Source organism: Protopterus annectens, chromosome 9.part0 (genome assembly GCF_019279795.1).
Source record: "Protopterus annectens isolate FY-2018-M chromosome 9.part0, PAN1.0, whole genome shotgun sequence".
NCBI lineage: Eukaryota > Metazoa > Chordata > Ceratodontiformes > Protopteridae > Protopterus > Protopterus annectens.
Genome location: NC_056743.1, coordinates 268,340,766 through 268,363,420, shown reverse-complemented (window position 1 = coordinate 268,363,420; position 22,655 = coordinate 268,340,766). Strand labels below are relative to the sequence as shown.

At 38.3% G+C, this 22,655-nt stretch overlaps 1 protein-coding gene across 1 annotated transcript in view; it reads right to left on the bottom strand.

The window, feature by feature from the left end:
• The window catches only part of TMEM86A (transmembrane protein 86A), a 539,122-nt gene that overhangs the window by 100,622 nt on the left and 415,845 nt on the right, over window positions 1–22,655 (bottom strand). The window contains exon 2 of the mRNA XM_044082852.1: window positions 21,410–21,674. Coding sequence (XP_043938787.1) covers window positions 21,410–21,674 — 265 coding nt within the window. The remainder of the gene's footprint in view (window positions 1–21,409; window positions 21,675–22,655) is intronic.

Below are 22,655 nucleotides of genomic sequence, written 5' to 3'. Positions count from 1 at the left end.
CAAAACAGCAACATGCCCAGCATGAATCACACACTGTAAAAAATAAAGCAAACAAGTTCCAAACCATTTTTCCTGGTTCACATCTCATAAGATGAATGGACAAGTCTAAAAAAAAAAAAAAAAAAAAAATGCAGGTAATGAGGTTAACTCACTGCATAACGCATTGGAGCCTTTCTTCATCCAGGTCCGCTACAATGCATGGGAGTCAAGAAAGAGAATGAGGGGGGCACGGAGTTGTCAGAGACTCACCCACCCACTACCCTTCATGACCATTGTTACTCTTATTACTATTTTATATATATATATATATATATATATATATATATATATATATCTATATATATATTTTAATCATTATTTATTTATTTATTTTTAGCAACTTCGGTATGACATACAAAAAAAAAAATCAGTAAATGTGTACACAGTGTTTAAACCATCTCTACATGGAAAAATTACTAAAAGTTACTAAACCAGATACACACCACCCAGGTAAATATATCTAGTCTTTTGTCATTATTATCACAAATCATTTCCTCATATCAAAATTAGTATTTGTTACTGCCAACCAGGAATACAAATGGAACTCCTCCTTACCAGGTACACTGTGTGCCACGTTGTTCCACAAAGACCAGCGCTATTACTATTTTACTGGTGTATCATCAGCACTGGCAGCTACAAGCCCAGATCTACCCACGTATACCTATCATACTGGCAGTGCCACATATGCTACCTGCTTTTCCCATCATCAACCACAACCTGACAGCACTATCAAATCCACCTTCAGATACCAACTGTTGGCCACGATACCTTAATGAGCAGGAGTCCGTGTCCATCCTTACCTAATAATGTTAGTGATCACCCCCCCCCAAAACAAGTATGCCACTCATTCACTCACTCACTAACTCAGCCAGATGTACCACCAGACTAGCCTCTGTCCACTGCACATATAAGTCCTCCCATACGCAAATACATTTTATTTATATTCACATTAAAAGCTGTCTTCCTCATCTATATAAATCTATATCATCCACCTGAAATATACTGCTATGAGCAAGCTTAAGCATTTAAAAAACACACCATTGATATTCTACTTCAGAACTCATCAGGATGCACAGAAGCAAGCATCTCCCAGTGTGATGCTGGCCGAGATTTTAATTATAATGTCATACCGCTTATTTATTAAGAAATAAGTTTATGTAAAAAATTTGCTCTTAAGAAGATGACATGTTAAAAATACAGACAGCATAATGTTCATCAGTGTGGCTTTAGACCCCCCCCCCCAGTTCCCCATTATTGCAAGGCACTTAAAACTCTATACAGCAGAGTAGTGGCAGCCTTCTTGCTGGATGTGTTTAGTCCTCATTAAGTCAGAAATGCCTGACATCAAAGTTTCTGATTTTTTACTTTAACCTAATTAAATCTTTTCCTGTTCTTAAAGTACAAATTCAGAATAACATTTAAAAAATATCAACCACCAAACTTAACTAACAGCCCAAATGGGATGTCCGTCAGTCTGGAACCATCCACATCTGCACAGACTAGGATGTGGTGAGTCCTAAACTAAAATATCACTAACAGACTGACCAACATAATTAAGTAGATAAACATGTCAGGGTTTAGTGAACAACATCACCTTGGAATTCTACTTGCTTACAAATTACACTTTTTTTTTTTTTTACAAGTAATGCTACCACTACATTATTACATACCTCAGTAAATGCTACAGGTTTCTCCTTTTTTAGTAAAAGATACTGATGCTGGTCATACAGTTTGTGCAACAGTAACATGTTAATGTATTTCTCCAGATGTATCTCTGTTACTGTTTATATCTCTACATGTGGCACACAGCCTAAAATGCCCCCTTCCATGCTCGATTTTACTAAATGTATACTGAGAGCTTAATAATAAGAGGAATGAGTAGTTATACTGACGAGTAACAAAAGGACACCAATTCTGCTGACATTATGATTTTTTTAGCTGGATTTTATATATATACATAGATCTACATGTCTGTTCATGTATCCCTGTGTTGTTATTTTTGTGCCCTAAAGTTTTCCTTCCCAGACCTTCTTAAACATGCACTTTAAATGATTATTCCCAAATGAGCTTTCCCTAAAACACACACACAAATACATTTTTCTGACCTCAGAAAAATAATGGTAGAAAAAAGAAATACACTGGGACACCAAAAAAACTGCTGTAAATAACACTTGATATATGGACTAATCGTGCTAAGGTGAAATTCAAATAAGGGCATTGACAAACTGTAGAAAAATATGGACTTTCATCAATTTGTTACTTGCAGTAAGAGGTGATCAGGGTACATCAGTGCATTGTTATGTTCTCAAAAACAGCCAAGCCAAACAAATACCTGTGAAGTGGCTTGGACCCAGACCTTCCTCACTTGGGTTTTCTGAAAACAACAAAGAGTAACAAGGATATGTTTTACAACTTCTCAAAAAGCTCAGCACTTGTCTTATAAGCATATCCCTTGTCTTATAAGCATTCTCTGTCTCCATACCAACTCATAATTTTTCTAGCATGTTGAAGGGTCAGATGCTGGCCACAATACCAGTCTCACATAACTCAACCCACTGAATCAAAAACAACATAAACACACAAGATATACTGGGAGAGGCTCTGAAAAATTTACCTAAACAGCAGAGGGCTCCAAGCCAGACACCAAAGCAACTGCAAACTCAACACACCACACACAACAACAACAAAACAAAAATCAGTGTGCAGCAAGCACACACTGCCCTAACCAAATACAAACACCAAACATACTTGTCTTAGTGACTCCATAGTCAGACACACTGGCGTCCGCTCACCAGACTGGAGTAAGGAGAAGGTCAACATAACACAAGCACTCAGGGTCTCTCAACCAGGAACAAGTGCGACTCAGTCATTGACCTTAGCAGTATCCTACCTTCACCTAGAATGATGCCACAATACAGTGATAAAGATGATCAGCTTTAATAATTGGCTTAAAGAAACCTGGTCTAAGGCTCCTGAGAGAGCCTAGCAGCTAGCAGGTTTCACTATCATATCATGGCCCCCAAAATCCGGACAACAACAAGAAAAAAGGGGGTGTCCATATTCATAGACCATCCAGGTGCAATTATAGGCAGGACTGCTCTGCAATTTGTAGCATGTTATGGGCCACCCTCTCAAACTCAGGAACCTCACATGGCCTTCCCTGAAAACAATGGAGGGGATAAATGTATCTCCAAACACCATCATACTAGGTGACTTCAACTACCCTAATATAGACTGGTTCATAAACAATGCCATGGAACAAAAAACCATCCCATCCCCCAGGAGAGAAAAAACACTTGATCATCATCAATCACATGGGGGATCAATATGTTGTTCCGGACGGTATACCCCCTCACTGGTGAGATCAGATCATAAACTAAATTAGCTTGCTTAGCCTTAAAATCTGCCATGGGGGGAGAACTCATGGAACTCATAAATAAAGAGAGAGGGGGGAACTTGCTTTTCAACCCAGTTTTAGTTTGGCTTTGTCAAAGGCAGATCATTTTAAACTTGCTTGTTTTTTTTCAACAGTCACCAAGGCCATTGATGAGGAAAGGCAGTCCATACAGCCTACCTTGACCTGGCAAAGAAGGCCTTCACAATACCCCACTCAGGTATCATCAAAAACTCATCAGCTTGAATGTAAACCCATACATCACAAGTAGCTACCATGGGTGGCAATCCACTGAGCAGAAGTCAAGTCATCAGGGGGGGGGATCCAGGTTGACAGTAGCCCTTGACACTCATGCATGTTGCTAAAGTAGTTAGAAAACCTTCTACATTTGCCCACCTGATCATGAGGATTCACATCTATATCAAGGGACTGACAGACACCTGCAGCAGCTGGAAAGGCCCCTGGCCTGTTCAAGAGGAATCTTGACCAATGGATGGGGATCCAGATATACCCCCAGGGATTTACAGTGTCACACTCTTGACAGAGGCACAACAAAATAATAGGCATAGTTTTATTCAAACTAAAGGGCCCTTGGGCAGATAGCCTAGTATGAACCTATGAACCTATGAACTTCTGCTATTGAAGAAATATGTAAACTTCTTAGAAGAATTATTTCCTATACCTTAATATCCACAACAGGAGAACATATAAACAGAGCATTTCAAGTTAAAAAAAATAAGGATTCCAGGAATAATATTGCTTAACTGCCGACATTATTTATTTATGTTTTTTTTTTTTTTACTATTACAGTTCCTTCATTGATGGCCTTATGTTTTAGCCCATTTAAGTTAATAGTATATAAAATGAAGGTCATCTATCCAGGTAAAGTTTTATAGCTACCGGGACAAGAGGAAGTGCATTTTGATAAATCCCTCAAAAATCTAAAAGACAATTTAGTTAAATGTGTTATACTAGTACACATTATTTTGGAATACTTCATAAAACATTAGTAGATGTGGAAGACAGAATCACATATGTGAATTTCTTGCAAATAGGATCCTGAGAAGGTAATTTAAGGACTTGGAAAACTGTAGGAAGAAAAGAAATTGCATTTATGTAAAACAGTGTAAGCAGAAAACAAAACTAGCTAGGTCCATGCTGATCAATTAAAATCTGTAAGCAGATAATGCCACATCTGAGATTCTGCTTTTCCAATTTATCTCCACCCCAGTGGTCACCAGCCTTATAGCCACCTGCAAGGTCAGGACTCATTTGAAAGTTATTTTTCCACACCGGAAGTATACCCCTCATTGGTGAGATCAGACCATAAATTGATCTCACTGGAAATCCACATCCCGCCCCCACCCCCAGCACAGAAGACCACAGTGAAGAATTTCTCAAAAGCTGACTTCACACTTCTTAAGACTGAAGTGGTATCCTTCAAGGCCCCTGGGCCAGTGGAAACCACAGCCCACACCGCTGAATCTTTTATAAACGCTTTCTATGGACACCTTCAAGAATGCATGGATCATGCAATCCCAAATAAAACCAAGACCTATTCCCCCAAAGGCAGGCATCCTGTCTGGTGGACCCCAGCCATTAATAAGCTTTACAACAGGAGGAGGAAGCTACTACATGACAGAGCAAAATCCCTAAAAGGGAAGGCATCTCTGATCAGTACTAGCAAAAAACTACGATCACTCATAAAATCATCCAAGGCCAACTTTGAGAGAAAAATCGCAAAAGACACTAAAGACAATCACAAGGCCTTCTTTAGTTATGTTAGAAACCTGGGTGGAAACTCCCAAATATGCTCAGAGTTAGTTAAAAATGACAAAAAATACACTGAACCCACAGACATTGCCAACATACTGGCAGACAGGTTCAGTGCAAATCCCCCCCCCCCAAAAGGACAAATATCTATCCCAGCAGAGTGTAGCCTCCCTGACATCTCAGATGCCCAGGTGAGAGCCGCCCTCTCCAAAGCTAAAAACACAGCATCAATGGGACCAGACGGTGTCCCGGGTTGCGTGCTACATGAACTCCAAGAGGAACTAAACCCGCACATAAGGCTGCTGATTAATCTTAGCCTTACTACAGGATACGTGCCCATAGAATGGCGTACAGCAACAGTGGTCCCACTCCACAAAGGAGGTGCTTCTACGGACCCTGGAAATTACCACCCCATAAGCTTGATGAGCCTGGTCTGCAAAGCTATGGAGAGGATCATTATGGAACTCATAAACAAATACATTGGGGACCTACAGACACTGGATCCTACCCAATTCGGCTTTGTCAAGGGCAGATCCTGTCTTTTGAACCTGGTCGACTTTTTTGAAACAGTCACTAAGGCCATTGATGAGGGTAAGACAGTTCACACAGCCTAGCTTGATCTTGCAAAAGCCTTCGACACAATACTCCACTCGGGCATCATAGACAAGCTCACCAGCTTAAATGTAAACCCATATGTCATAAGATGGGTTGCAAACTGGTTCAAGGACAGAAACCACAAGGTCAGAATTGCTGGAGCCATGTCAGACTATAAGCCAGTCACAAGCGGTGTCCCACAGGGCTCGGTCCTGGGACCCCTCTTGTTCGGCATTTATTTTTCCGAGGTGCAAGCTAACATAGGAGGATTGTGGCTGACAAAGTTCGCAGTCGACTGCAAACTGGGCGCCATAATTGATACTCCAGCGGACACAAGCATCCTTCAGAAAGGCCTCATAGAAACGGATAACTGGTGCCAGAGCCATGGCCTTAAACTGAACGCCAAAAAATGTATAGTCATACCCTTTGGGAAAAACAAAGTACCCACAAATTACCACATAGGTGGTAATCCACTAAGTACGGAAGAAGTAATCAGGGACCTAGGGACCCAAGTTGACAGTAACCTCTCATTTGACACTCACATTGCCAAAGTGGTTAGGAAGGATTCACATCTAGATCAAGAGATGTCATTGTGCCCCTATACTCTTCCCTTATCAGGCCCATAATTGAGTACAATGCCCCATTTGGGATGTACCTTACCCAACATCTGCAGCAGTTAGAAAGACCCCAAAAGTACCTCACCAAGAGGATCAAGGGTCTCAAACATATGTCATATGCTGCCCGGCTGAAGAAACTCCAGCTCTATTCAGTCGCATACCGCCTACTCAGAGGCAATCTATGCCTGACATACAAGGCCATGTCCAATCTGGAATTAATGGACATGCTCCACCTCAGGAAATCCAAATCCACCAGAGCCACGAGAGCGAGAGATTTGAACCTCAACACAGAAATAAATAGGACATGCTGGAGGGACAGATTCATAACCCAGAGGCTCCCTACACTCTGGAACAGAATCCCAGTCCATGTTAGGCAGAGCCTCTCACTGACTCTCTTCAAGAGAAATCTTGACGAGTGGATGGGAGATCGTAGATTTACCCCGGGGGTCGTCTCTGTGTCACTACTAGACAGAGGCACAGTAAACTAAACCCTAAATGGGCATAGTATTCTCATTCCAAGGGGTAGCGAAAGCTACACACACTCTGGCTAGGCTTATAAATGCCCTAGGGCAGATAGCCTAGTATGAACCTATGAACCTATAAACCTATGAACAGGTGGTACATTCAGGCTGTTGACAAACGGGGATACATCTCTGAAGTTTGTCTGCTCAAATTTATGTACTCAGCAGAGTCACAGAATGCTGAAGCAGATCTGTAGCTGATACTGTTGTGTGTGTCTTCCAATCAAAAAATTAAAAATGGAGAAGTGCTGAGCAGAAGTACAGGATGGGGAACCAGACAAAACAGAGGAGGACAATTGGATAAGGGAATAGAAGCGCAGTACAAAGAAAGGCCAGGAGTTGTAATCAAGTACACTGTTTCTACATCTTTTGTGAAAATATCACAACATTCCAAAAATTGGACTAACTACTAAAATATGAGATTTTATAAAATCAAGTATTTTAGTTCAAAACACTGTTTCCAATCATTTGTATCTCTTCTTATATTGCACTACTGTAACACTGTCAGTTTGATTTATTCAATAAGCTGAATATGGGAATGTCTATTAATGAGCGAAAGTACAGTCTACCTAAAGGGCTGGACTTAGCAGGTGTTCCACAACACTCCATATTTTTCACCTTGGATTCATGTTAGCTCACTGAAGGAATTTTTGGTAAAGATAAACTATTTTAAAAAATGTTCTTCAAAACTGTTTCCACCAAACCTCCAAGGATCCCTTTTGTTTTGCAGGGGCAAGTCCCCCTACACCCCCCATATGAGAGGATACTCCACACACCACCCAAACGTATATATATATATAAACACCAATGTCACACAACAGTGGAGAAAGAGGCACACTCTACTATCAGTGAAACAACCATCAGCGAATTGACAGGAACCCATACCACTCTATATTTAATGTAAATGTGGAAGAAATCAAATGGTTTCAAAACATTATAATGTTTACATTTGCTGATGCTATAAATTAAGCACAGATTATCATTAAACAAAATTAACCTCCAGGCCACTCTAAAATCTAAACCAGAACAGTTTTACAAGGTAACTGGACTTGCAGCTCATTCATATCATGGAACATATCCCTGTTCTGCACTAAAAAGTCTTAAAGTGGCTACAAACATTCCAACAACTACATTTTACCCAATTTCTCTTAATAACCAACATTTTATTTAATCCCACTTCCTGCCCACCTATAAGTACAATTCTATGCCACTACCTCACAAATCGTCACTTTTGATCTTCTGACAAAAATCTACTTGTCCTCTATAAGTCTTGCAAAAACTCTGGTGAAAGTTTGTACCCATACTGAGTAGCAAAACTCCAGAATATGATCCCTGCACCAATCAGGGCAACAACAAATAATATTCATTTATTTAAACTGAACTAAATAAATCCAATACACCAAGATGGAGTACCACACAACTTTAATCCTGGTACCTTGGCTTACTGGAGGAATGGCGTGAGGTGTCTTTGCAGTGTACATTAGGCTGGTTGAAAATTTTGGTAAAAAGGAACTTGTGATCGTTGCACAAGTTCAACAAGAGATTACTAGCCTGGAGAATTCACTTAAACAACAAACCTCTGAACCCACCTTTAATTTAAAATTTGGAGACATTAAACAAAAACTGAGCAAAGTCGAGGCTGAAACCACTGGTAGATAAAAGAAAAAACTTGAATGATTTTGACTGTGGTAGCATATATTTAATCCAACACTTTCCTCGTAAGGGGAGATCGCAATTTAGAAAAAATTATTTTTTTTCATCTAGTAGTGACTCTTCTTATTCATCAGGGGAAATATCTTCGAAAAGAGTGTCTCTTCTGAGACGTTGCCTAACGAAGCATCAGCTGTGCAGGAGAATTAATCAGGTTCATCGCAGGGCTCTCAGGGTTTATAAAACAGCAATGGGAATACAGGCCACAAGCAAAAACGGAAAGTCAGACGCTAATAGTTAAGAACAAGGAATGAACGTCATTACTAGCTGTTGATTTTGGACTAAATGATAATAAAGGTAGTAATGCTGGCAATTTAAAAATTGTGAATTTAGCAAATTTACCACCTTCTGATATAGTTGTTGGTGTGTTGTTAAAGGGGGCTAAGTTTGTTCCTACAAAAGGCCCTTCTCTTGCTAATGTTCTCATAGAAGCCAGTAGATTTTGTCATAAACTTCACTTCAAGAGTATTTTTTTCTAGAGATGTTTTATTTGGTTACCTTTTAGAAAATTGAAGTTACGGAACTTCGAATACCATATGGTCAACACCATATGATCAAAGTTCCGTAACTTCGAAATTTCAAAAAAAAAAAAAAGAAAAACAAAGACAATGTACCCTGACGGGTTAAAGCAGGGGGCACCCCCACTACTTAAATATACCAACTCCGAGATCACACTTTAATGCACTACCATGCGGAAAGGGAAGATTTCCCTTTCCTACACTGTGGTGCGATCTCGGAGTTGGTATATTTAAGTAGCAGGGGGTGTGGGGGGAGCCTTTACTTTTTCTTTTTTTCTGTTCATTTTAAAGAATTCAAATTTTCAATTGTGAGATCATTAAAGGTCGACTTTTAGTGATCTGAACAATTGAAAATGTGATGTTCCAATAGGAACCCATTTTATTTAGTAGGCAAAGAGATAATTCATTAGCGTCTAGTAGTTCTGAAGATTCATTGTTAGATTTATCTGTATATGAACATGAAAATGTTACAGATGTATATGATAACACTGAGGAAAGTAATAATGGGGCTGCTGCATTTGTTACAGGGTTATGGCCAGCTTAAAATTCCAAATTTGCCACATTTTAAAAGTTCCTTTCACCCTTCCAAACTGTCTGCTGTTGTCAAGTTGTTTGAAAAATTATTATTATATCGAAAAAGAATTTAGTAAGTTTAAGTGCAAACATTTCAATTTAAATAAAGATGAATAGCAGGAATTTTTCAAACTTCTTGGCTGTGTGGGAGATTATGCTTTCAGGATTGCAGACAAGGGTGGAAATTGGTTGATCATGGCCAAAACAGGATACCATGATATGGTAGTTGAGCTTCTGAATGACAGCAGAAATTATGTTAAACTTTCTTATAATTTTCAGCCATGTTTTAAAAATGAGCTACTAGAGTTATTAGAGAAAGGGGAAAGATTATTTTTTTTGCCCTCACAGTCTGTTAAGAAATTAGATGTTGCCATGCCTACAGACCCATATTTTTATGCTCTACCAAAGACTCAAGCATCTTAGCAAACCTCCAGGTAGACCGATTGTTTCTGGCATCGGTTCTTACTTGGAAAATGTGGGGGTATTATTGGACTCTGTACTGAAGAAACATTTGAGTTCCGTACATGCTCACATAAAAAATACACAGGAGATTTGTGCTTTGATGCATAATATTGAATGGAGAGAAGATTACTTGTGGGCTACAATGGACATCTCCTCTTTATACACGAATATATTGTCAAGTAGGAGTCTTGAAGCAATGGCAACAATATTGGGGGAAGGGCCACACAGTTCCTACATTTTGGAACTACTTGAATTTTGTTTAACACATACCTATTTCACTTTCAACAAAGAATATTATCTGCAAACAAGGGGTACAGCTATGTGGGCTTCCTTTGCTCCCTCGTATGCTATATTATATATGAGGGAATTTGAAAAGCATTTTGTCTACAGTCATATGTATTTTAAGGAACATGTAGTAATGTACAAGCAATATACAGAATTTATTTTTCATATGTAAGGGACCATTGTCTGATTTTGAGAAGTTTGTGGCTGATTTGAATTTGAACACTCATGGTTTGCAGTTCTGCTGTCATACAGATCCTTGTGCTATTAGTTTTTTTGGATGTCCAGTTTTTTGTCAAAGAGGCAGGACCCATCCAATATATACCATTCAGAAAGAGTACTGCAGTCAATAATTTTCTGCACGCTTTTAGCATGCACCCCATACATCTTATCAGGTCATTGCCTTATGGAGAATTTAGAAGAGTACGGATGAATACATCTGAAATAGCTTCCAAAAACAAATTTCTGGCTGAAGTGGAAGAAAGAATATTAGCCTGGAATTACTCTAAGTCAGTTCTTAATGAAGCAAAAAATAAATAGTTGAGTGGAATTACACACAGGGAGCAAGTATACGAGTACAGGATTATGGAATATAGAACTCAGCATACACCTATAGAGAAGGGGGCAGGAAATAAAATATTTTATGTTACTAAATTTAGTCCCTTTTTAGACACACTAAAACAGGTAGTCACAAGATTATGGCCTATGATAACGGCAGATGATAAACTGGGCACTTTGTTTCCACAGCATGTTACTTTTTCTTTTGGTCGTTTTTTGAATTTAAAAGAATTGTTGAATCATCCCATTACAAATCACAAACATAATAGCTCCATGGGATCTTTTCCTTGTGGCAGATGCATTGTATGCTGTAGAATATAAAATGTATCTAGCACTATGACTAATGGACGTAGGGTTCTCTCAAGCAAGGTTTAGTTGTCAATCATGCGGTGTTACATATATTTTGGGATGTGGATGTAATGAAGTAAAATGATATGTAGGGCAGACTAAAAGAAAGGTTAAAATAAGAATTCTGGACCATTTGGGCAATATTGGAAGGGGTAATACCAGTTTCAGTCCAGTGGTACAACATTTTATGAGGGTTCATTCTGGAAATTTTGACTCTTTGTTTTTTAGTGTATTAACGCAGCCAACTGGTAACTGTGGAACTGGAACTTTATTTGCTAGAAAGTTGAATTTATTAGAAACTGCTTTTATTTTTATCTATGGTACTTTGGCCCCACGTGGGTTAAATCATGAAGCACTTTTAACTTTCTGAAAGATGTCCAGTTGTATAAAATGTTTTGTAAAGATGTTGCCAACTCCCATGTAAAAGTATTGTAGATTCTCGGGAATTTATGACGAAGGGGATGTATTTATGGTGAATGAGCACTGTGGCGGAATGTTCATGTATTTATTGGAAAACTGAATGGCTGTTAAACATATTTAAGTAGTTCAATTTTGTACTTAGATATCCCTTGAAGGTGAAAAGCTGAGTTACCAGGATTAAAGTTGTGTGGTATTCCATCTTCGTGTCTTGGATTTATTTTTTTTTTTCGTTGTTTTTTTGTGAGATTTAAGTTGAACTAAAAGAATTCTTCTCTGACTCCTGGCTTTGTACTTGGTGCTCTCCTGACTAAAATGACAGCTCCTTACCCTATAATACCTATAATACATTCTAGTGCTCCTTTTCCTTATTTTTATTTCTCTTACTCTAGTATTGCTTTTACTTATTATTTCTCTTCCCTTCCATATCTACTCTACTTACTGTCTCAAATAAATCCTTTTTGGCACTCTCCCCTCTCTTCCTCTCCTCATCAGAGACAGAAGAGAGAGAGAGAGAAAGGTGTGTGTGTGTGTGTGTGTGTGTGTGTGTGTGTGTGTGTGTGTGTGTGTGTGTGTGTGTGTGTGTGTGTGTGTGTGTGTGTGTGTGTGTGTGCATGTGTGTGTGTGTGTGTGTGCATGTGTGTGTGTGTGTGTGTGTGTGTGTGTGTGTGTGTGTGTGTGTGTGTGTGTGCATGTGTGTGTGTGTGTGTGTGTGTGTGTGTGTGTGTGTGTGTGTGTGCATGTGTGTTCGTGTGTGTGCATGTGTGTTCATGTGTGTGCATGTGTGTGTGTTTGTGTGCGTGTGTGTGTGTGTGTGTGTGTGTGTGTGTGTGTGTGCATGTGCAAGCATGTATGTGTATGCACACATATACACAATACATTGCCTACAATGGTGTCTACATAAATCTAGTGATTTGCATGTAGAGAAAATAACAACAGGCTTTCCGAGGAAAACATCACCACAAGTGGTCAAATGAAAGCTATTCTCACCATTCACATCACTTGATCTAATGGGTCAATAATCTTCCTCTCTCCTTTCTCATTCATCTGCAAGACATACAAGTTTACATCTCAGCTGGACAGTGACATTCTTGTTGTATAGCAGACTAGGCTTCTGGTTCCAGGGACAGAGTTACAGAGGCTCAATCAGTCCTTCTGAAAACTTATGCCAAAGGCATAAACTTTATGCATCACACTACACCATATTGTGATAGTTTAGCATACCTCCTTTCTTAATTAAATTAAAATATATGACAACTTTGTAATCCTTTTACAGCCTTATTTGCCTTGCATGTCTTTGCTCTCCTCGCTTACTCTTCATTTCCTGTACATCGGATACGTCTTTCTGTAACAGATGCTCACTGTATGCTGCAGTCACCCATGCCTGTTTCATCAGTGACTGTCCAGAGCATGCTAAGGTCATTTTAAGACAAAGAAAAGCATCATGTGAATAAACAAATGCAGTTTTAAGTCACAATGCCAGTTCTCTACATTAGTTCATGCTAAGCCACAGGACATCACAGTATAACTAAAACTGATAAGGGATCCAATTGGACTGATGATAAAATCAGCAAGCAAAGTAGAGTAGCATTGTTTGAACTGAATTCATCCTCATATCTTGGTGAAAACCTTCATGAGGTAGACCCTGTTTTTTACAAAATCTCAACAAGATGACACTGATATATGGACTGTATTTCATATAGCATATATCATGAACAGAATTGGGTTAAAACATAAAAAAAGATAGCTAGGTGCACAATTCCCAGAATAAAAAAGTGCCTAATCGTGTTAGGCACACTGGTGGCCGGACCGGAAAAAATGACACTGTTGAATCCTCAAGACATGGAAACATTCCACTAATGGGGCTAGGCCAGGCTCAGGAGGAGGATGCCCCCCCCCCCTCTGTTGTAGAAGGAAGTAGCAGTCCACAAAAATCACAAAAACTGATAGGCCAAAAAAGAGCCATACAGAGAATGGACTACTTAGAATAAGAAAGAAATTATGCATGGTTACCATTATGCAAGAAGCCCAGAATTTCTGGACAGAAGATATACAAAAATATTAAGTAGAAATTAGGGGAAAGAAAAGTACTTGCACAAGAAACTGTCAAAAGCTTCATATGCAAATTTGTGTTCATTAATACAACAGATTTATGAAAAACATTGGGCCAGATTCAATAAAGCCTACACTTACTGTACACTAAGTGTACACTGTTCTGAGTGAGCAGACAACACAGACATAACTCACTTCTTCCTCCTAATTTTAGTTTTCCTACTGACATTCTTGCAGCTTTAAATTTTGACAGGGATTCATAAAGGTTACCACAAAGTGTAGACTACGTGTACACTTGGTGTAATCTTTCTGAGTGACTAGAAAGCACAAAAAATGTGATAAGAATTTTATTGAATACATACTGTGTACACTTAGTATACACTTAGTGTCCATTATATGGACCAAGAAACCATGGGCTGTTTGGAAAAAGAAGTGACTGAGGAAGTGTTAAAATATAAAGAACAAAGTCTAGAGATTTTTGAAAGGTATAAAAACGAAATATGGTGATGGGATAGAAAGACAGATATGGTAAAATATTTATGCAAAGGAAAAAGCCAAATTAATCAATACAAAAAAGCGGCCCCAAAGATATCCAAAGAGAAATACAGGCAGAGGCATCCAGATATGGAAAATTTCCTAATCCAAAAATAAGATCATAAAGAGGGAACACAGAGCACAAGAGTAATAAAGTATAAGTTAAAAAAATAGACGCTGAAGTTATGAAATACCTGAGAAGTGAAGGATTTAGTGCAGAAAATCTGACACAGGTTATATCACAGCATGACAAAACAGCAAGTCCCCCCCCCATTTAAGGAAAAACAGGAGGAACAGGAGACATCTAAAGAAGAAATATGGACATGGGAAAGAAAATGAGATTTAATATGGTGCAATATTTATGCACATGAGAAAGCAAAACTAATCAATACAAAAAGAGCAGCACCAAAGATATTTAATGAGGAATACAGGCAAAGGCATCTGGATATGAAAAAATCTACAATACAAAAATAAGAAAACAAATAGGAAAAAGGAGAAAAGAGGAACAGCAATGGAGAACTTAAAGAAAAATAAACGGAGGTTATGGATTACCTGCAAAGTGAAGGATTTAGTGTAGAAAATCTAACTCTGATAATACCACAGCGGGATAGAGAAATGAATCCCCAAATTAAGGAGAAACCAGTGGAGCAGGAAACATCTGATCAATTGCCATATAAAGATACTCTGGAGCCTTCCATAGGAAACCAGTACAATTGTTCAGTTGGAGTTGCACAGCAAGGGAAAGAACAGAAAACTGTGGCAACTCTGACGCAGTCAATGTTGTGGAGTGATAGGCCAGTGAGTTTCCATATGAAGAAACAATGGATGACAGGATGACACTGAAGAGAATGTGGCACAGGAAATGCTCTGGAACTTAATGTACAATACCTACAGGAAAAGGAAAACAAAAAATGTGTCCTCGGTTTAGAAGAAAATGATCTAAGAGAAGTGTTGCTTGATTTAATACACATGGACATATTAAGATCAATGAAAGAAAAAGAGTACAGAATGTCAATAAAACCCCAAAAAGTTAGAAGTTTGATTAAACAAATGAACACCATAATTAGGACTATTCAAAGAAATTCATGCAATATAACAGAAGCAAATAGGATATATTACTGTGAAACTAAATTAATAATAGATAAAGTCTTACTACAAAAACACAAAGCAGTAAGGGAAAGGAAGGGGAAAATCAAATGCCATCATGGAAGTATTGAATAGAAAAAACTATAAAGCATTTAAGACAAGAAGTGTCAGTGTTAGAACAGTACAGGAGAGAAGAGATCAACAAAAATGATCAGAAAAGCATGATAAAAATAATGCGCAGTATGAAAACAGATCAGGCTCTATCTTACACTATCTCAAATAATAAACTAAAAATATCAGCACAGGCAGAGAAACTTAGAAGATATGCACCTAAATGAAAAGTATAAAATAAGCAAATTATTACTGAAACAAAAAGGTTTTACAGAGAATTAGGAAACAAGGCAAAAGGAATTGAAACACCACTAAAAAAGAAGAAATAGATACGTTTTGGAGAAATATGAAGATACTGTGGAACATCACAAAGATGCTGAATGGATAGAAGCAAAAAAAAAAAAGAATAAAATGTTCAAATGTACAGAATATGAAATGGGATGAAGTAATGGCCAGAGAAATTGAAAAAAAGTTAAGAAAACTCCTAACTGGAAAACATCAGGCTCAGATGCAGTACTTAACTTCTAGCTAAAAGTATTAACATCTTTACATGACGATCTAGCCATGAGTAAGAACTATTCACATGCGTACCCCAAACAGACACCAACAAGTTTAACAATGGGAAAAAATACTCCTCCTCCTTAAACGTGATCCCACAAGCTATCCTAAAAATCTATAGACCAATAACTTGCCTTCCGATGATGTATAAACTATACACTTGAACTGTTGTTGACAAAGTTTATAGTCATTTACAAGAAAGCTCAATCATGACAATAGAACAAAAGAAAGTCATATAAAACAAAGGATCACTTGTTGTTAAATAAAGTCATAATGGAGGACTTTAAAAAGGGAAAGAATCTAAGTATGGCATGGCTAGACTACAAAAAGCATTTGACAGTATTTCACATTCATGCATAAAAGATTGCTTACAAATGTATAGTATGAGGAACCGAAAGCACAACTGCAAGTGGTCAAAACTTTTTCAGATGATATAAGAATGTCATTTGTTCTTGATAATTGTACAAAAGCAATCTTTAAACCAAGAAAGCTGCAGCACCAAGAAAACATTAGCCTGGGACAGGACTGTGACATAAAAAAACTTGAGCAAGAGGGAATGTGTAAATATTTGGGAATTGATGAAGGATCAACAATAAAACATGAACAAATGTGAATAAAACTTAGTAAGGAATATTTTAGAAGACTGAAATTAATACTGAAAACAGCTCTGACATCAAGGAACAAAGTCCAAGCTATAAACCAATTTGCTCTTCCTGTCATAAATTACAGTTTGACTGGCCCCAAAACATACTGGGTCAGTCGGACAAGAAAACATGAAAAAATGCTTCATGGTTATTAAAAGATTTATAAAATCAATATATTTCAAGACTGCATATTCTCCATTCTGAAGGAGGTATGGGCCTCCTCAAAATTTATTACATGTATAGCTCTGCAGTTGTAGGACTACATACAAATCTGCTAACCTCAAAAGACCAAAGCATAGTGAAAGTTTTAAAACCCGAGGAGAATAAGTCTAAGATTGCTTCCCTGCTTAATTTAGCATAAGATTATCAGTTGCACGTGGGAATGGAAATCAAACCAGAAGTATATAAAAGTCAGGCAGCAACTGAATGTGCCAAAAAATAAAAGAAAGAATCTAAGGTGAAGGATCAGAGGAGAAGGTAAGAAATGTGGAAAATGCATAAATATAATTGCAAGTACAGAAAACTCTTGCAACAACCTCATGTCAATCAGGATCGAATACAGGAATGGTTCAGAAGACATGAATTTAAACCAAAAGACAAAAGGTTAATATTGGCGGCCCAAAATAGTGGACTACGTACTCAATGGTTTACAAAGCCCAATGAACATGTGGGAGAAACAGACAAATGTAGGTTCCGTAAAACAGAACTGGAAACAGTCGTACATCTTATTGCTGATTGAGATACACTAATGGCAGAAGGACTGTACACTGAAAGGCATAATAATGTGGCAAGACTGCTGCATTTGGGATTCTGCAAACATTATTATACTGAAGTACCTGAAAAACATTGGAAACATGAGCCACAAAGCATCATAGAAAATGCTAAAGTTTATATCACAAGGGATCACCCATTACCAACAGAATAATAAAAAATAGATGCGAGAAAACCAGATACAGTAGTCCATGAAAAGAAGACAAAGGTAGCATTGACCACTGAAATTGCTACACCCAGTGACTACAGTAACTTACTTACAGAGAGACATAAAGTCATAAAATACCAGGATTTTCAGGGAGAAATGAAGGCAATGTAGAATAAGGATACCCAGACAGCTCCAACAGTAGTAGGAGCAACAGTTCTTATAAAAAAGATTAGATATTTTACTAGACTGCGGTGGTGGTGCTGCGGTAGCGTTGTCGCCTCACAGTAAGACATTGTCCTGTTCGATTCTCAGCTAGAGCGTCTTCTGTGTGGAGACATGCGTGAATGGGCGTACTTCGTTGAAGGTTGTGCATCAGGGCCGGCAACTCGGCATGTAAAAATCTACTGCCAATCATTAGCGGACCGGAGTTCCGCTGTGGCGACCCCTAACTGGGAAAAGCCGAAAGACACAACAACTTAGATATTTTACTAATACGTGTAACTCCATATGAATAGCAGGAGTCAGGTCTGAGCCCAATGTGAGTGTTGTGAAGAGCACTTTTGGCTAAAATCAAAGATTGAAACAATATTAATTTCATTAACTTTAATCATATTTTGACTTAGGAATGAAGTAGATTCCTGTCATGGTATTAGAAACCCTATATATATATATATATATATATATATATATATATATATATATATATATATATATATATATATATATATATATATATATATATATATATATATATATATATATATAGTTTACCACCATATGGTCGACCGGTGGAAGGTCGAGCCCGAATGTCCGAAAGGAGTGCGACAACATCCCACATTTGCGAACGCAGATGTTGCGAATCGCAAACTCCTGCCCCCTTTTTGATCCATGGTAGCACTCGTTTCTGGATGTAGAGTGGTCAGAAATGTTGTATTCGGTGTTTTTGCGACATTCCGACCATTTGACATGCTAGGATTCACTAAATATATTTGTACATATATAGGTTTGAGCACTGTGTGCTCGACCATATGGTGGTAAACCTAATATATATATATATATATATATATATATATATATATATATATATATATATATTTATATGGGTTCACTACGAAATTTCAAAATTCCAAAATCTCAAGTTTCAGAATATTGAGTTCAGAATCTCGAGATCTTGGAATCTCGAAATTGTGAACCCCCCCAAAACACCACCCAACACACTAAAACATGTGTCTGCACTCCCCATGTGGGGGGCTGCTCCTCCCACAACCCCCGCAACTTAAATATACCAACTCCGAGATCACACTACAGTGAGGACAAGGGAAATCTCCTGGTCCGTGCTGTATGCTGATCTTTGATCATATGAAATTCGAAGTTTTGAGCTTCAAAGTTCTGAAGGGAACCCATATATATATATATATATATATATATATATATATATATATATATATATATATATATATATATATATATAAATAAAACAGAGCTGCTCATTGTATGCTGCAGTCACCCATGCCTGTTTCATCAGTGACTGTCTAGAGCATGCTAAGGTCATTTTAAGACAAAGAAAGGTGGCACATAAATAAACAAATGCAGTTTTAAGTCACAATACCACTTCTCTACATTAGTTCATGATAAGCTGCAGGACATCACAGTATAACTAAAACTGTGTCTTAAAGTGAGTTCAAATTCTGGAAAACCTGCAGAAAAACCTTAAACGGTCACATACAGTTATGTTTACTGATCAATATACAGATGTGCAAGACTTAAAAGTAGAAAGCAAGCTATGTGAAAAACCTAGAAGAATGACATGAGCTTTACCCGGAAATTTATGCATGTTACAGAAATCAAAAATTGGTCTTGTGTTTCTGAATACTGTATATGCCACTTCCTTAAACTCACTGCACCCTTTGCGATGCAAGGAACAGAGCCTGAGTGTTATGCAAGTAAAAGAAGTCCAGTGTCCCCTCTTCAGAATGGGGATAAAGATCCCTTGCTATGTGGCATAGAGGAACACAATCCTAATTGCAAGCCAGATGACCCACTTCAAGTAATAACTTGGGTGCTGAAAGAGCGAGTTGGATGACGATGACAGTGAACAGATAAAACTGGCTTCACCACACTGGGGATGAAATGATGGTCCAGTTGGGAAATGAAGGCTTGTGTAGGGGTGAGAGTATGGGTTTGAAGCTTTCAAGCCAGTAGGTGTAGCTCTGTCTGCAGGTGAGTGGGAACACACATGCTCAGAAGGGAGTGTAGGAGGTCCTTGCAGTGATGCAAGGGGTGGGGCCAGGTTCTAAAACAGTAATGCCCTCATAGCGTATGTCCTCAATGATGAGGGCTGTTTAGTAGAGAAGGGTCATGTGTAGCACACCTTTCAACCTCTTAGAGCAAGAAATCTGGACAAAATAAAGACAATTTTTAAATATTGCTATTACAGACTTACAAAGTTGATAGAATAACAGGTTTTGCATTAGCATAAATTTTGTGAAGGGTATGAATTCTGAAACTGAAATGTCTGTCATTGTTTTCTAACTTTAATCTTTAAAAATGTGCTACTAATTTGCCAGAAAACCACAATTGTATGAAAAACGGGCCACAAATATGAGGCAAAAAATCTGGACATTCTGCATAAATCTGTAAAGTTGAGAGGTATGAGTGTAGTTTCATGGCCTGGAGACAATTAGGGTCTATCCTGAAACATGAATAATCTCAGTCAGTGGGGTGAAACCAGACCCAAAGCCACTGAGATGAAAATATTCTCACTCATCCACAAACAGAGGCTTGGGCAGAGATGGGGGACACAAACTTCCTCCATGACTGCCAGGACGATGCCCCTCCACCCGGCAGCCTTTGCTCAGTGCAAGTAGGGCATCCTACACTGAGAATAAATAGGGTCAAGACATAGGGAAAGGGCTTGGTTGTCAAGAGGCATGGGGTGAAGAAGCATACAGAAACAAAATGGGAGATAGATATAATCCAGTGCAAATGCAAAGCCTATAATAGCACTTAGATGTGATAAGGAGGAAGCAGCAAAATAAACAGGTATTAATTTACAAACCTTAAAATAATCATTCTCTGTAGACCAGCTGTTGTAGCTGTGATTCAGCATATATAGCTGTAAAAGGACTAGTGAAAGCCATGCAGCAATTCATTACTCTTTTGCTAATGGCATGCTTTATAAGGAACAGTTTATCTGAACCAATGTAGAAATTGAACATAGATTTCAGAAAACCTCCAAATTTAAAGTGAAACTGAACAAATTTTTATTTAGAAAAAGAGCGATACTGGCTCAAATTTCTCTGACTATGGGAATATATCTGTTATGAAAACAAGACTTCAAAGTGGTGGAAATGCTCAGAATGCTTTTCTGTTTTTTTTTTTTGTTTCTTTCTTTTTTTTGTGGGGGTGTTTAGATTAATCTAAATAGCTTGCTTAGAATAAAAAAAGACATTGCAATAGTCATGCCATTGAACCAAAATTTCCAACAGTAAGTATGACCCCACTTCAGAAATTAGCCCCCTTTGTAAATTTATCATTTCTTTGGCTTAAAAATAAAAATGTCAGAGGTTAAACTTCAAGTCAGAGTAATTACTCGTCCTCAAGGCCACTGATGTCATTTATAAACATACTGGGCAAATAACTCTGTGAGAATTATAAACTAACACCCCTCATCGTGAAATCACTTATCCACATATTTACCATGAGTGAAGTAACCTTGTTCCTGCCAGATCAGAAAAGCATCTCCTAATGCTGAAAATATCAGTCCTGCAAGTATCCTATGAGCAGCACAATGTGAGGTCATGAAGCTGATGCCATGTGCCAAAAGGAAGACCCATAGACAAAAGATTGGCAGACACTTGATGAGGGCACTGAACCACGAAGGTGTAGATGTTGGCAGCCATAGGACAAAGTAGACACATGTGGCTTTGAAAAAGGGAACCAGCTTTGGCCCTTCACTCTTTACCTTGAAAAAAAAAAGGAAAACAAATTCACTAACAATGTTATACTTCATAAAATAAACAGCTGTACTATTTCACTATCTAGATTTGAGACAGATACTATTTCTTTCCTATACTTCATCAATCTTTTGGAATAATAAAATATTAATGGAAAAACATGCCCTGAGTAATAAAGGAAAACAGGTTAGTTTACATATTTAACTCAATTTCTGCTGTCTGATCTAACATCTCATGTATTGCTTACTCCACAAAAAACAATGCTCAAGTCCAGAAAAGAAGAAAAGATTTGTTTAAGGTTCGATCAAGTACCTATAGAAAGAGAAAGTACAGTTGTGTACACTGACCATAAATGTAGATGTTCGAGTGTATTCACTGTTGCAGTCATCACATTTGAGTTATCCCTGCCAGGTTAGCCCTCGGCCAGCCCAAATACCAGCAGCTTTGTGTTTCTGCGTCGGTTGCTGTCACTCCAGACTGACGTCATTGCATCAGTACATCAGTTTTTCTTGCCCTAACCTGTCAGGAGCCCCAGTAGGAGACATGTTCTGGTGGGAGAACCCCATCAGTGGAAAATAAATACCAGTATGTCCCTTGTGAGGAAAGGAGACCAACAAGGAAGAATGGTAATAAAAGGAGAAAAAGAAGAAAGGGAGGGAGTGAAACCAGGACTGCAACAGTGAATGCACTCGAACATCTACATTTATGGTAAGTGTACACAACTGTACTATGTTCTTCATGTTTCACTGTTGCAGTCATCACATTTGGGTTGATTCCCAAAGCTGAGGAAAAGGGTGGAGGCAGTAAATGAAACAAATGGCTGGCAAGGATGCCCTGCAAGACTGCAGAGGCAAACCCTATCATGGATTAGGAGAAGAGAGGCAGGTGGTAATGCTTGGTAAAAGTGTGAACAGATTTCCAGGTGGCAGCCTCCAGGATGTCCCTGGTGGGGACTCCTCTGAGGAAAGCTGCACAGGTGGAGGCTGCTC